This window comes from Frieseomelitta varia, unplaced genomic scaffold (genome assembly GCF_011392965.1).
Source record: "Frieseomelitta varia isolate USP_RPSP 00005682 unplaced genomic scaffold, Fvar_1.2 scaffold_254, whole genome shotgun sequence".
NCBI lineage: Eukaryota > Metazoa > Arthropoda > Insecta > Hymenoptera > Apidae > Frieseomelitta > Frieseomelitta varia.
In genome coordinates, this window is record NW_025109984.1 from 234,037 (window position 1) to 248,795 (window position 14,759).

The following is a 14,759-nucleotide window of genomic DNA, read 5'->3' on the forward strand; positions in this document are numbered from 1 at the left end:
TTCTATAAATTTGTGAAAGATTCAAGTTCAATTCTTCTGAGAAAAGTACACGTGTATTTTCTTACTTATTGTGTATTATTTTTTCCAACGACTAATGTCTAATAAACCCGATTGTAAATAAAACTATAAAAGAATTTCTCTATACACGAGTCTAGAGTATAACGTAAATAATAATAATACGTACCCTCTTCTACGAAAAAGCGATCGCAGAAACGCATTGACGAGTTTATTAATGGCACTGGAGGGAAACACAGTCACGCGTGAAGTGATAATCCCTCTCCCGCCGTTTTTTTTTTTTTTTTCAAGAATCAAGAGAAACCACCAGACCGATCCGATTCGAAGCGAAATGAAAGAAAGCTGTTGTTGTGTCAAGGCCCGTTCGCGAATGTGAATATCTTTAACTTTACGAATATAAAACAACATGCACGAGATACACACACATATATATATATATATATATATTTACGAGAAAAAAACAACGAGCAGAACGAACAGGACACAGGCGAGAACAGAAGCGAAACCGCAAAATTAATCGAACGGATGGCCGACGACGATCGTCACGTGACGCGGAAATGGATGGAAGAGTGTCACAACAACACGACACAGTCGACACAGTGCCAACAACAACTGGAGGAGGTTGCCGCTGAACAGACCGCTCGGAGGTACGAAAGCAGAGAAAGAGAAGAGAAGAAGAGTAGAACAGAGGAGCATCACGACGACGCGAAGGCTGACGACGCACTGACTACTAAACCGCCTGGCTGCTCCCGACAGCCGAACACTTGGGAGAGAACACCCATTCTCCCATTCCGATCCATTCTCCCCTACTGCACCGACACGCTCCGCTATGCCAAAACCCCATCCTACTCCCGCGCGATCCTCCACCACTGTACTACCCTCCTCTGCACACACACACACACACACACACACACACACACATATACATACATACTGGTCTTCACCCTGGTCTTTACTGATCGGGACCGAGTGATCCACTTTGCCAAACATCGAACACACCCCTACGACACACTGCACTCTGTGTGTATTACTTGGCAAATTATTAGGTCGTTTCGTTTAGCTTCCGCCACTGTTTTCTCTTCTCTTTTTTCCTTTTTCCTCTTTTTTTTTTTTTTTTTCTTTTTTTTTTTTTTTTTTTTTTTTTTTTTTTTTTTTATTATCGATTTTCAATCAATTCATTCACGCCACTCTCTATCTCTGGCGGGAAACTACGCGTTTTCTCTGAATCGGAGTGCTCGTTTGTTTAATCAAGCATTTGGTTTCTGTGTCAGAACACGAAAGAACGTAAAGCGAAGGCAACGCAAGTGTGCCATTTTCTGTTTTACTTCTCGAGTAAATGGTGGTGTTAATGGTGTTGTAGGTTTTAGGTGTTAGGTTTTTTTTTTCTTTTTGAAATTATTACAGTTGTAGATTTTAAGTGTTAGGTTTTTTTTCTCTAAGATAAGAGCTTCGATACGTAACGTTCGATTTATGTATGGCATGATGCTCGAGCGGATTCCGCGACGTGTGATGTTATGTAACAAGTTTCAGAGCAAGCAACGTCGTAGTGTTCCGTGCAGACGTGAGTGGGAAATTTCGAAACTTGAAGAGTTTCGTTGTTTCGTGAGTGATGTGATTGTTTTTTTTTTCTTTTTAGTGTTTTTACATTCGGGAAAATCCATTTGTATTCTATGGGGTAGTCCTTATTAGGTATTTTGGCCTTTTCATCTCATATGAAGTATAAATGTTTAAGTTTTATGTAAATTTGAAGCAGCAAATATTGAAGAGGGCGACCGACTTTTGTTTCGTTAATTAAGATATACATATGTTAAAATAATTCAAACCTTTTATAAATAATTTGTAATTTATAAAATATAAAATTATATTCTATAAAATTGTATTTTGTACTTTATAAAATTATATAATTTTATAAAATATTAATATATAATTATTATTGTAACAATATGTAATTTTATATATTTGTATTTTACAAACTATAATTTTATAAAATTGTATTTTGTATTTTATAAAATTATATAATTTTATAAAATACAAAATATTAATATATAATTATTATATATTATTATTATAACAATATATAATTTTATATACTTTTATTTTATAAACTATAATTTTATAAAATCATATTTTGTAAAATTGTATTTTGTATTTTATAAAATTATATAATTTTATAAACTATTAATGTATAATTATTATATATTAGTATTATATAATTTTATATATAACTTTATATATTTGTATTTTATAAAATATTAATATATAATTATTATATATTATTATTATAACAAAATATAATTTTACATACTTGTATTTTATAAAATCATATTTTCTAAAATTGTATTTTGTATTTTATAAAATATATTATCAACGTTCCTAAACTAGTAATTAATATAACTTGTCATGTTAAGACAGATCAAATAGAATAACTTTACATTAGTTAAAATTGTTAAAAACTATTTTATTAGTTTTTTTAACTAATAAAAATAAAAATTTCACAACCATATCGCATTTCATACGTCTTTTAACAGGTACCCGGATTTATCCACCCCTATGGGACAAAATCGAGTATTTGTTTTCCCCCAGAAAATTTTATTTTTTCGCCAGCCAAACGATTTTTCCTATTGCACGGGATTTAGCCTCGTGCGAATTTTTCCTTTTTTTTTGCCATCTAATTTTTCATTGCGAAACCAAATGTATTAAGCACCCTACTTATTGCTAGATCATTCTGCGAGAAATTCTAGTAAAAACCCGGATGGATATGAAATTTTCATAGATTCAACACTGTGGTGTACAAATGTGAATTCTAAATTAAAGACCACTTAACCCAAGCGTTAAGGAGCTTGTGTTACTGAGCGCGCGAAAATTACGCGAGTAATACCTACTGCTAATTGTAAGCAGATCGTACGCTGAACTTGTCACGGCAAATGTATATGACAGAGACGGCGCCACGCTCTTTTCAGTTAATTCTAGTTTAGTGGACGGTACATACGCCGGCGGAGCTATTAATTTCACCCACTCGAAAATCCAGCGAGTAAGGAGTTTTGGACAAGTTGATCCATCGTTTTGGATTTCAACGAGCAGACGAATTTTACGTTTATGATTTAACACTTAAATTACATTACATTTAACTGATCAGAATTTCATTCAACTGATACAAAACTTACGTTGTATGAAAATTTACGTTTGAAATCAGTATCGAGAATAAATACTGCAGCGAAATTCAATTTTTGTCACTGTCATGCTTCTGCGTCCGATCAAAATACATACTGAACGTACAGAGGGAACTGTCGAACTGCTCGATGCCAAGTAATTAGAAAAGAAAAAAAATTAACAGGAGATTCTCGGAACAGTGTGCCTTCCTTTTATCGCTAATTTTCCAGATATTTATGAAAAGTGTTTCACAAATACAATATTCGATCGAAATATTTCACGTTCCTGCGGCGATAGATCCCCACTAGTTTGAAACTAACGCGCTGAAATCAAGAATTCACAAAATTCCCTTCGAAAGGTCGATTTTCGAGAGAATCGAGTTTGAAAACTTGTCAAGTGCTGGCTAATACCCGACCATGCGAGCGTGCGAATATAGGTCGAAAATCTAGGCGGTGTCAAATTTTCTCGCACGAGGCCTCGCTCGAGGGGAAATCGAATTTGAAATTCGCCGAGCGCGTATTTACCCTGGCCAACCCTTGGCTAAACATGCTCAATTTCCAGCCCTTTAATGCACTCGTGCCGCGATTTTCGAGAGCTCGTTTATCTGATCTCGACGCGAAACACTCCGCGCAATTCCACTTCATAGACGTAACGATAATTCCACTAATTACTCAGAAAATTACACTGATCGTGTATCTTGAAACTGAACGTTATTGTGCAGAAATTATTAGATCATTGCGCTATGTATGGAAAATTGTTCTCTCTTTCACCTGTACTCTTACAACCGCTATGCAAATATTTGGCTTTAACAGGAGATCTCCACTGGTGAACGCTGTATCCTGTAGCCGAAAGCAATGGACGCATAAGTCCGACGCTTATAGAAAATCCCAGCTTTAAACTACGCGGTAGCAGAAGTTATGCACTCTCGTTCATAAGTATTAAGATAGTTGCTAGCCTCGTGCAAAAGGTGACAATTAATAAGGATTATTGGGATGATAATTACTCTAGATTAAAATTTGAAAAATAAAGATTCCAAGAGAAAGGATATTGCTGGAACTAAATTTTCGAGAACTGAAATATTGAATTGCCCTTGGAATTTTAATTCAATTTTAATTCAATTAAATATTAATCTGAAGAAAAATAAAATAACAATAGGAATAAAAGAAAAAACTGTAATTTTATTTAAGAAATAAGAAGTCACGATCAAAAATATTACGAGATTAATATTAACGCGACGTATCAGAATTCGCACGATCGTCATTTCATCGCAACAGACTAACGTAGTATTTGGCAATTCAAAACATGAAATTTCGAAACTCAAACGAAATTCAAACCGACATCAATAACTCAACGCTACACTAATGAAAAATACCGTAATTTTTCCAATGTAATATTAAGTAAGAATATCAGCTGAGTAACAAGTTACTATGAACACTAAAGACGAGCATAATGACTAAAGTAGCAACAGAAATGACTTTCCATTCTCTGGATGATCCAGAGGATGGAAAGACATTGGTAGATGCCCTCTTCTAATGGCAATTTGCCGGGCCTCTTCGGCCTTTTCTCTCTTCGGGCGCCATGCCCGCTGAAACTTAAATCTAGGCTCGAAATTCTTCCAATTCTAAAGAAGAAACTTTATATCGTCATAATGATTACTCGCTCGTGTAGTGGAATCTCGAGCACTATACACGCTCGTTTCGATACTCATTTCGCGACCGCGACCGCAATGAAATTTGAAATAATCGACAAGCGAAACCAGAGACGAGCGACACGCTCCACTGTGGTGCCAGTTTCGCTGTCAATTTTCCAAATTATATAATTCCAGAGGCAAGTTGAACACGCGAAAATGCGCACACACGGTCCCAGAGATTGTGTCAATTTGCCCTGGCCCTACCTACTTATAATTAACATTCGCGCCAGAAAGTATGCCACCTACCTACCCAACCTCCCTCCTGCTATATTTAAAAAATGGCAAAAGACAAGCATTCCAACACACTCGCTCCACGGTTCTCATGCATGCCATTCGGGCGCAAACCTACTCTAGAGAGAACGTCCCGAGACACCCGAACTTAACACACAACTTTCACGCTCTAATTTGCGTACCATTTTCCTGAAATCAACTGACGATCGTTAGCGACCATTGCGTGAAACGCGATAAAAATACATCTACATTCAAATTTAAATTGTTGTCTTTGTTAATATTTATCGATTATTTAAATATTTTAAATTACATGCATGTATGGAGTAATGGTCGAAACGACGCAATTTCACAGCCTAACCACACACACACACACATACACTGTGAAAAATACGTCGTGCACGATACGCTAACGCATTGTCAATTGCTGAAAAATTATTATAAACTTATAAACTACGGTCATCATGCCCATCGCCTGGACACGTGAACAAGGTCCTGGCGATAGACAAGGAAAGGATTAAACCTGAAAATCCTGAGCTAAAAACTGACAAGATTATTTTTCATTCGACGGGCTAATGATCTTTTACTTTGAGCGGTCAAATTTTATTTTAGTTTATTCTCTACTTTGCTAATCCGATGAATCATTGAAACTCTAAAGTATGAAAAAAAAATTAAGAACGAATAAGAACCGTGTATATATACTTAATCCAATTCAATACAATGAACGTTATTAATTGATATTAATTGATAAAGAAAATAGCCTCAAGCAATTACTTTGTCAAAGCACATTTTCGAACACGTGAAAGCAATATTTAAAATTTGTTGCTTTGATTCAGAAATCTGCTTGTCGCGAAATGTCCTTTTACATTTGCAGCGAGAAATTATACTTGAATTTAATTTGATTATGCTGAAATTACAGCAACATTATTGGTTTGGAATTTTAATCGTTAAAACACGCGATATGTAAGAAGACCTATCCTAAACTAATAAATAAAACAGACAAGAAAATGTTACTACTCGCGAGTATAATAAATACTCGCGGTCACTATGCTCGTCGAAAATTCTACGTAGTGCAACTAGTCACCCGTGTCGATTCGGACCTTTCATCCTACGACATGATTGAGCGACCAGAGGAACAAAAACACATGCGACTCACGATTCGATGCGAAGATTCGTCATTGTTGTACGAGGGTAAGTAACCGTGAAGCTCGTCATTAAACAGAAACTGTGGAATTCCATGGAAGAAGTAAAAAATCTAAAACAGAATATAGAGCACAATAGTTTAATGACAGTATTCAATTCGAAAGTTCAAACTTTTCAAACTTTTAATGAAATTTTGTTTTTTTCTTCAGTAATGAGAATTAAAATAACATACAGAAAGCAAAGTTGCTTGAAATACAGTTCATAAAGGTACTTACATCACTGACTTTTGAAGCATCATTGATCAATAGGAAGAAATTGAGGTTATAAAAAAACCTGTAACAAAACGTGGCGTATTAAAATTTATTCATAAAATCGATTATTTGCAGTAAATTATTGTAGAATAAGTGTAAAATAATTCATTTAATTACAGTGAAATAAAATAATGAAATACATTTCGAAATATATGAAAATTCTTATAAATTTTCATCTCTGAATGTATTCTGAATATGAAGTTATTCATCATTTAGTTATATACATTCCTATATACTTATGAACTACACAGTATCAATATTAAATGTTATTGTATATTAATTAATTACGAGTATTACATTAATTGTGAGTCACAAACGTATCTTCACCGTATAATAAATCAAATCCACAGCGAAAATGATCGGAATCGTCGATTAACCGTTTTTGGCGCCATGTTGCTAAACTGCTATTCGTTCGAAACTACCCACGTGATCAACGGATATTCTGTAAAAGAAGCCGAGAATACGAAACAATTAAAATCAATTATAACAACATGAAATAATAGCTTGACTTTAATCCCAATTTAAGAACTCATAATACAAAATACAAGTAATTCGAAAAAAACAACAAAAAATCAAATACGTAACCAATAAAACAGAAGAACTGTCACTTTGGAACACCACGTAATTTCACTACGTAAATGTACATGATAAATGATGAAATACGCATATAGTAATAAAACGAAGATAATAACAATACACTTACAATGCTTACAAAAGTGGCAATAAAGGATATTACATGATCAATACGTTATAAAAACACACCTGACGTTACACGTCCTTGCGTGACGACTTTCGACAGTCGAATGACCCACTCCCCCCCAAACACGCTACAGGTTGACCAATGAGCTTTGAGTTAGGATTCGCGCGGTTTATTCGGAATTTAAATCTATATACATTCGCGCGCGCTAATTTAACTTCAAATTCCACGTCGCAAAGTACGAACTTTAGAAGAATTTTTAATATTGAACGCGTACATACACGTATCGGACGTCGAGGAAGGAGACCAACGACGAAATTTAATACCAAAACTCAGTATATTTTTATATTCATATACTTTCGTCCATATGTACATTTATCTATGTATTTTTGTATTTTTGTATGTACTACTACTTGTACGTACCATGTATTTTTATCTTCCATATTTTTCATTTCTTAACGTTATACATATGCGCGTGTTTTTATATCTTTCCCATTAGGGTTCAACAACATCCACACTTGCAGGGTTTCAGAGAAGCCTTCACAAATCTTTCGAGTGTCAGTTCACATATAGCCACGATTCAACAGGGTCGTGCCACTGTTTCCGTGTTACATTACATACCTTATCGAAGAATATATATCGAAAAAAACTATAGCATTACAGTGAAAAAGGGAATGATGTTTCTGAGAGGTGAGCGTTACTTCGTATTTTGGTTTCTTTTACTTACTACGTATGGCAAATGTAAATTAATACAAATTTCAACGTGTTTCAATCTCGCCATGGCTATAGTTTCTGACTTTCGATAAACAAACCTTTCTATGTATTTCAGGAATATTCGTATTATTCTTTGCCTCAGGCACTCTAGGTCAATACGAAGGCATCGTTGAAGCAAATTCGTTCTCAGACAGCAATAATTGCAGCACCACGGACAGTTTCGTTATTTTTCGCACGCCAAGTGAAACGCAACGCGACGAGAGAGAAGTCGTAGCCGATGTTCCAATCGACGGGCCTAGAAACGACACGAACATTTCACATTTGAAGACACCTATTGACTGGAACAATTGGACTCCGAAACTCAAATTTCCTACAACTAGCTCCGAGAAACAATATAAAATGGCAAATCTACAATTAGACAGAGGAATGTTTGTCTTCGATTTCCTAAGGAAATTTCTGTCGCTTATTCAACCTTATGACGTGCCTGTTGGTAAAGTGTACAACATCAAAATCTTTGTTACTCATTTGTTATTTATTATTTATATCATTACTTGTTTTACGTCGTTCCTCAGATTTATTAACAGACGCGATCGAGAACCGAGTGGATACGTCAAGATTGATTTCAGAGGTAACGTCTCACTATTTCCCAATGTTCACGTTACATCTTGCTAAAGTAATACAGTGAGAAAATATTAAGCAGATTGGGATTTCTTGTTTGACTGTTGCAGTCGGTACACCTAGAAGCAACGTTGTTAGTAGTGTTCGGTATGTGCTGTATTTTATGCTGTGTAATACCTGGAATAGAGCTTTGGCTTGCATGTCGTCCAATAAGGGAGGATTACAAACCGAGTCAACATCCTAGCGTGCTTACGTTTTCTCTCGCATTTTTCGTCTGCATACTCGGGTAAGCGTCAACTGCAAATATTGACTGCGAAATTTTTGTATGTAAATTTTTGCTCTGCAACAAGTACAAAGAAATGAAAAAATAAAAGAAAAAGAAATGAACCGTGTGAAATTTTAGTTTAGCTTCCACGTTCGATTTGTAGAATAATAGAAATTACCAACGTGTGACAAGACGCTCCTCAAGTAAATTTGTTTAATTTGCCTTTAGATTCGGCATGATCACGATGATCGTGTGCAACGAAACGATATCGGCGAGCGTGGAAAAATTTCCAATCGTCGTCGAGACTGCCCTGCAAGACTTAAACGATTACCACAGCAGCACGACAATTCAATTACGCAAATGTCTCTCGAGGAGCCTGGATGTGGCCAGCGAGGCAATCCTTGCGGATTTAGATAGTGAGTGGTCCTGCAATTATATCGTATATGCTTCGAGATAATGCACTTGATTGATAAATATAATTTCAAAAGAAATAGGTAAAGTAGAAAGAATACGATGTAAAAGGGGATTGGGAAACCGGGTTTGCCCCTTCTCTGCCCAAAATGGCAAAAGATTTGCGCGATATTGTCCAATGACACCGGTGAACGGTGAAATTAGAACATTCATGTACGTGTAATGAAAGCTATAGAGATACTAAATATCTTATAATGGGTCTATCGTCGTTAATAGCTTAACCAGTCCTGCAAATTGAGCTCGTTAGTGTGAACAATACAGGAGATCGTATTATGTGCGTTTGTCACTGTACAAAGCCTGATGCTATCGTGTTACGTACTGATAAGTAAGAATATTGTTATCAACAATGTAATCTGTCGGTTAGATGGTGCAAATCGTCCCGAATAATGGCGAGTCAGGGCAATTTAACTTCTATAGTGTTACCTACCTACAAAAGTAGACAGAAAAAATGACAATTCCTTTCTTTCTTTTTTTTTTTTTTTTTAATCCAACGGTTAAGCCATAAATGTTCGCAATCAACGTACAAAAGGGGGTCCAATACCCGAGAGTAACACGGATGGAGGGACATTATCGAACTAATTGTGAGTGACACATGTCGATTTTGATGAAACCTTATATGCATAGAATCAGAAAAAAAAAAAAAATACCCGTGAATTGTTTGCCCACATTTAGAAGACAGGATAGAAAATATGATTGCGGTGTAAAAATTGAAAGATTTATACACGTACGGTTGGCGAACGACGAGGCGATCGGTTCGTTTAATAATGAATGTCGCGCGTTGCACACCACGGTAACTATGCTGGAATATTCACGAATATCGAACGCTGATAGTAACTGAGGAGTAATCTCTAGTATGTCGCCTGACTACCTCAGAACCGGAATTGAGGTGCATTCTCCTTAGTACAATGCGCCAAGCGCTCAATCACGCGACGAGCGTTCAAAAGGTAGAGGGTCGATTTCCCCTTAATTGTCACTCGAAAAATGACTCGTGTCTCAACTAACCGCCAACATCTAAAGCTCCCGGCCACGTTCGAAGCTTGATTACATATCTCAAATATCGATATCAAGACAATCGATTTTAAATAAAACGCTAGTTATTGATATTCGCAGATATCGAAGAGTTATTGGGGAAACCGGTGCAGAGTGAATTGTCCACTGAGACAGGATTGGACAACACGTTAAACATGCTTCTGGATCTCGTAAATGGTGAGACAGCTTCATCGCATATCGTGATGCTCGCCGCTGTGATATTATTGCATTGTTTCAGCTAGTCACAGAGTTTCGAGCAACGTCGAATCTCTGTTGAGCGACGGTGAAAACATTCGTAGTCGCGGGAAGCAGCTGAGCAGAGAAATGGACGACTTGCGTCGAAATTTGGAAAGCGCGTTGAGAGCTTGCACCGGTCAAGATCGTCCTCTGTGCACCATCGTTGATTCTTCCGGGTTACGACTAACTTTACGGATTGATCAGGTAAATTCAATCCTCCGTGCGAAGAAGCGGCAATGAAGAACAACACTCTGACCGTTGTACATTTGCAGTTCCTCAGGGACAATCGTTTGCAATATCTGCGCGACTTCAAGCGAGAAAATTTTACGGAAACCATCCGTCAAGCCCGCGGAGAGTACATGTACATTCCGCAGCATATTGCAAGAAACAGCCTGGAAATTCGGAATCGTAAGTAGAAACGTATTCATTAATATTGCATGAGGGGATGTAGTATCCCCAATTGGATTTAGAAGATGCACGGGAGGAGTTTTTTCTTTCAGAAATTCGACGTGAAGTGAATAAAATGCGTGCGAGGATCTTCGACGAGGCACGAAACATGGAGGCGAGCAATTCCGAGCTCGTCAAGCAACTGGAATTTGCAAGACATCTGGTAGATTATACGACGCCGTATATAATAGTCTTCGAGCACGTCAGATGGCTGATAGGTATCGGTAAGTGATGTATAATCTCTTCTAACTGTTAATCTTTTGTTTGAAATTAAATCTCGTTACGTAGAGAAAAGTATTACATGTAAATAAATATAAAAGAAATGTGAAATAACCACAGCGGCAAGTGACTTTTGTTAACTGCTTTCTACAGGTGCCGTTTTATGCATCTTACTTATCTGGCTGTTATTGCTGGGAGCTCTTTCTTGTCGCTGCGGCTCTTCCGGAGATAAAGTACGGCCTACGCTTTTATGGTGTGTATGTTAATTAATAATCGGAGCATTCCAGACGCAGACACGTCGATTTTAATGAAATGTATATGTATATGTAAGAAATACATTCTTGGAATATTATACAAATATATTATATTTTTATAGAAATATATTATATTTTTATGTAAATATATTATATTTTATGTAAATATATTATATTTTACATAAATATATTATATTTTATGTAAATATATTATATTATATATAACTATATTATATTATATATAACTATATTATATTTTATGTAAATATATTATATTTTTATATAAATATAATATATTTTTATATAAATATAATATATTTTTATGTAAATATATTATGTTTTTATACAAATATATTATATTTTATGTAAATATATATTTTTATGTAAATATTTATATTTTTATAGAAATATATTATATTTTATGTAAATATATTATATTTTTATATAAATATATTATATTTCTATTATATTTTTATATAAACATATATTTCTATTATATTTTTATATAAACATATATTTCTATTATATTTTTATATAAACATATATTTCTATTATATTTTTATATAAACATATATTTCTATTATATTTTTATATAAACATATATTTCTATTATATTTTTATATAAACATATTATATTTCTATTATATTTTTATATAAACATATTATATTTCTATTATATTTTTATATAAACATATTATAAATATATAAGTATATACTATATTTTCATATAAATTCAAGAAATAACTTCTTAGTAAAGACGTTCGACACGTCACTTTCTCCATTTCAGTGGCGCATTCATGGCATGTATCATCTCGATCATATTGTGGGCAGTGTTCCTCGTAACTTTAATACTGTCGAGTCACACTGAAATGTTGATCTGTCGTCCACTTCACGATTCGAATTACAGCACGATACAAGCTATCCTGGAGACTCGAATGTTCTTAGGGAAAAGATTAAGCATACCTCTGAAAGACCTACTCGAGTAAGTTGTCTTTTAACCAAGCGATTAAAAATTATTGAGGATTAACTGACGAAATGTGAAATTGCAGAAAATGTCGTGAAAACGAACCGGCGTATCCAGCATTTGGATTAGGGAACACGATGAAATTAGAGCAGCTCACTGCGTATTGGACTTGGTCAGGCTTTACCAGGATTATATTAAAAATCAAAGTTCAATTGAAGACACTGAGAATATTTACGCCGTATTTGCAACAGCAACTGCATAATTTGCTGTATGCTTGCGGACTGAATTTAACGGAGCACAGAGTCGCGGTATTGTAGATCCTTTGTTCGCGTTTAATATTTCCATGGGTAGCGTTATTTCGATGTTGTTGTTGTCGTCAGGTCCAGGAACGAATATTAAACAAAGACTTGGAGGCGTTGTCAGATCAATTGGACAAAGTTACCGAACAAATGAGCGACAGGCTAACAGCCAGAAGCTTGGAAACTATCGTGATAAATATGCAAGATTTGAATCAAAGGCGAGTGAAACCGTTGATGAGATTTCAAGACGAGCTGTTGTATAAACTGGCTGCGCTAGAATTGCAAGTAAAGCCACTGCAACAGCTGATCAATGATTCGCTCGCCAACTTGAAGACCATTCAATATTACATCGACAGCCAGGGTGATAAGATTGCTCAATTGGTACCTGTTGTTTTTGGTTCTGGCCACTTTGAATTCTCCTAACAAGATGATCTTACACTTTATGTAATCGTTACACAGAAAACAAAGTTCTACACGGATCGGCTGGCCAATTACCTGGATCAATGGAGATTCCACGTGCTGTCTGAAATGGGTAACGGTGTAGCAAAGTGTCGACCACTTTGGGACGTGATGGAAGGAATCAAACTATTACTGTGTAGTCACTTTCTAGGTAATTTGGTACGTATGTGTCGCGAGACATTGTAAAAAAAATGCTTGTGAAAATGTTATTGATTAAGCAACATTTTTATGTTTCTTTCTCTTTTAACTGTTCAGAGTGGATTCTGGTTTGCCACGTTCTTATGCATAGTTATTATGATAGCGAGCACGCCAACCGCTCACGTTTTGTCCCTGGTGTATAAAAAATTTCCATCTGTCGTAAAGAATGCTAATCTTGTAACTACAAGAACGTAAGCATCAAAAGCTTATCCGTTGGCATTGTCACTGGCGGCTGATATCATTATACAATATAATTGTGTGTATTTTTCAGAGAAGATCCTCCGACCGAAACTAATGAACAAGAAAATTGGAATACACCCGAGTAAGCATTTTTTTAACAAGTTATAAACAATATTTCCTTTGACGTAAAATACCATTTGAGGTGTTTGAAAGTTATTAAAACTTTCCATAAATTTTGCAAACGGAAATAAAAACTTGATGGAAAATATAAATACCTAAATGATCTCTGGTGAGATGATTCGTCAGGTGTGCCTAAGATTGTCGTTGCTATTTCCAGTAAACCGATTACGTTAAGCTCGGATGTAGCTTGCTACTTGTTTATCTCACTCACACAGTTGAACGATCACACAGACCCAATTCACAATTACTCATCCAAGCAGTACTGCATTTCGCGTAAAGAGCAGCTTCAGAATATGTTCCATTGTGCCGTAATCACACTCAAGGGCCACAAGTGAAATTCTTCGTTTCTAACATGCACAGCAGTTCATTGAGGCTGAACATATTTCAATTAAATCTCACTCGTCGATTCGTTTTCAGGCCACCGCCGCCGCCACCACCCGAGGAAGGATGGCAATAACGATCAGAAATGTTGTTCGTTCATATAGCCTCGTTTCTGCATAATGATGCATAATCACGTTTTGCAATCAATAATCAACGCTTGCGAAAGTTCTAATTAACGACATGGTAAAAAATATTTGAGACGTAAAACTGTCACTATTAATTCCAATAAATGTACTATTTCTCTAGTCACGTGACGATTGATTAACTTACCTGTCTGCACACGTTTCAACAACTTTTCTTTTTTTTTCTTTTTTGCTGAAACTGATGCATAAAATAATGTTGCCCGTCCAGCGAGAAGAAAAAGACTGCTTGCGGTTGGAAAAGTTCTCCCTCGACTCTTTATAACGAATGATACCATGAAAAGTTGTCACAGCGATATATTCTGCTCACCATCCTCCTCCAATAGTTCTGAAGTCCAGGCTGGGTAATTTGCTATTTTGTGGTAGGGGCGATAGCTCGAGGTACATTGGAAGTTTCGACTCGAGCAATACTATATATATATATATATATATACACGCTATACAATCCATCTAGATTAAGAAATTAAGTA

At 35.6% G+C, this 14,759-nt stretch overlaps 1 protein-coding gene across 1 annotated transcript; it reads left to right on the top strand.

The window, feature by feature from the left end:
• The first annotated feature begins 540 nt into the window (after window positions 1–540).
• Window positions 541–14,334, top strand: LOC122528623 (prominin-1-A). Its single transcript, XM_043653943.1, has 18 exons — window positions 541–662; window positions 7,734–7,924; window positions 8,091–8,438; window positions 8,521–8,576; window positions 8,677–8,852; window positions 9,060–9,247; window positions 10,413–10,508; window positions 10,570–10,772; window positions 10,841–10,976; window positions 11,069–11,239; window positions 11,388–11,487; window positions 12,276–12,470; window positions 12,538–12,760; window positions 12,833–13,132; window positions 13,211–13,369; window positions 13,466–13,599; window positions 13,680–13,730; window positions 14,186–14,334. The coding sequence occupies exons 1-18, from the start codon at window positions 541–543 to the stop codon at window positions 14,223–14,225; spliced, it is 2,889 nt and encodes a 962-aa protein (XP_043509878.1). The 3' UTR covers window positions 14,226–14,334.
• The last annotated feature ends 425 nt before the right edge of the window (window positions 14,335–14,759 follow it).

Bases quoted from the DNA above. Each gene is read 5' to 3' on its own strand.
- LOC122528623 (XM_043653943.1), top strand. From the start codon at position 541: ATGGCCGACGACGATCGTCACGTGACGCGGAAATGGATGGAAGAGTGT. The intron at 8,577-8,676 runs GTAACGTCTCAC...TGACTGTTGCAG, and splicing joins CGTCAAGATTGATTTCAGAG to TCGGTACACCTAGAAGCAAC. The intron at 10,773-10,840 runs GTAAATTCAATC...GTACATTTGCAG, and splicing joins TAACTTTACGGATTGATCAG to TTCCTCAGGGACAATCGTTT.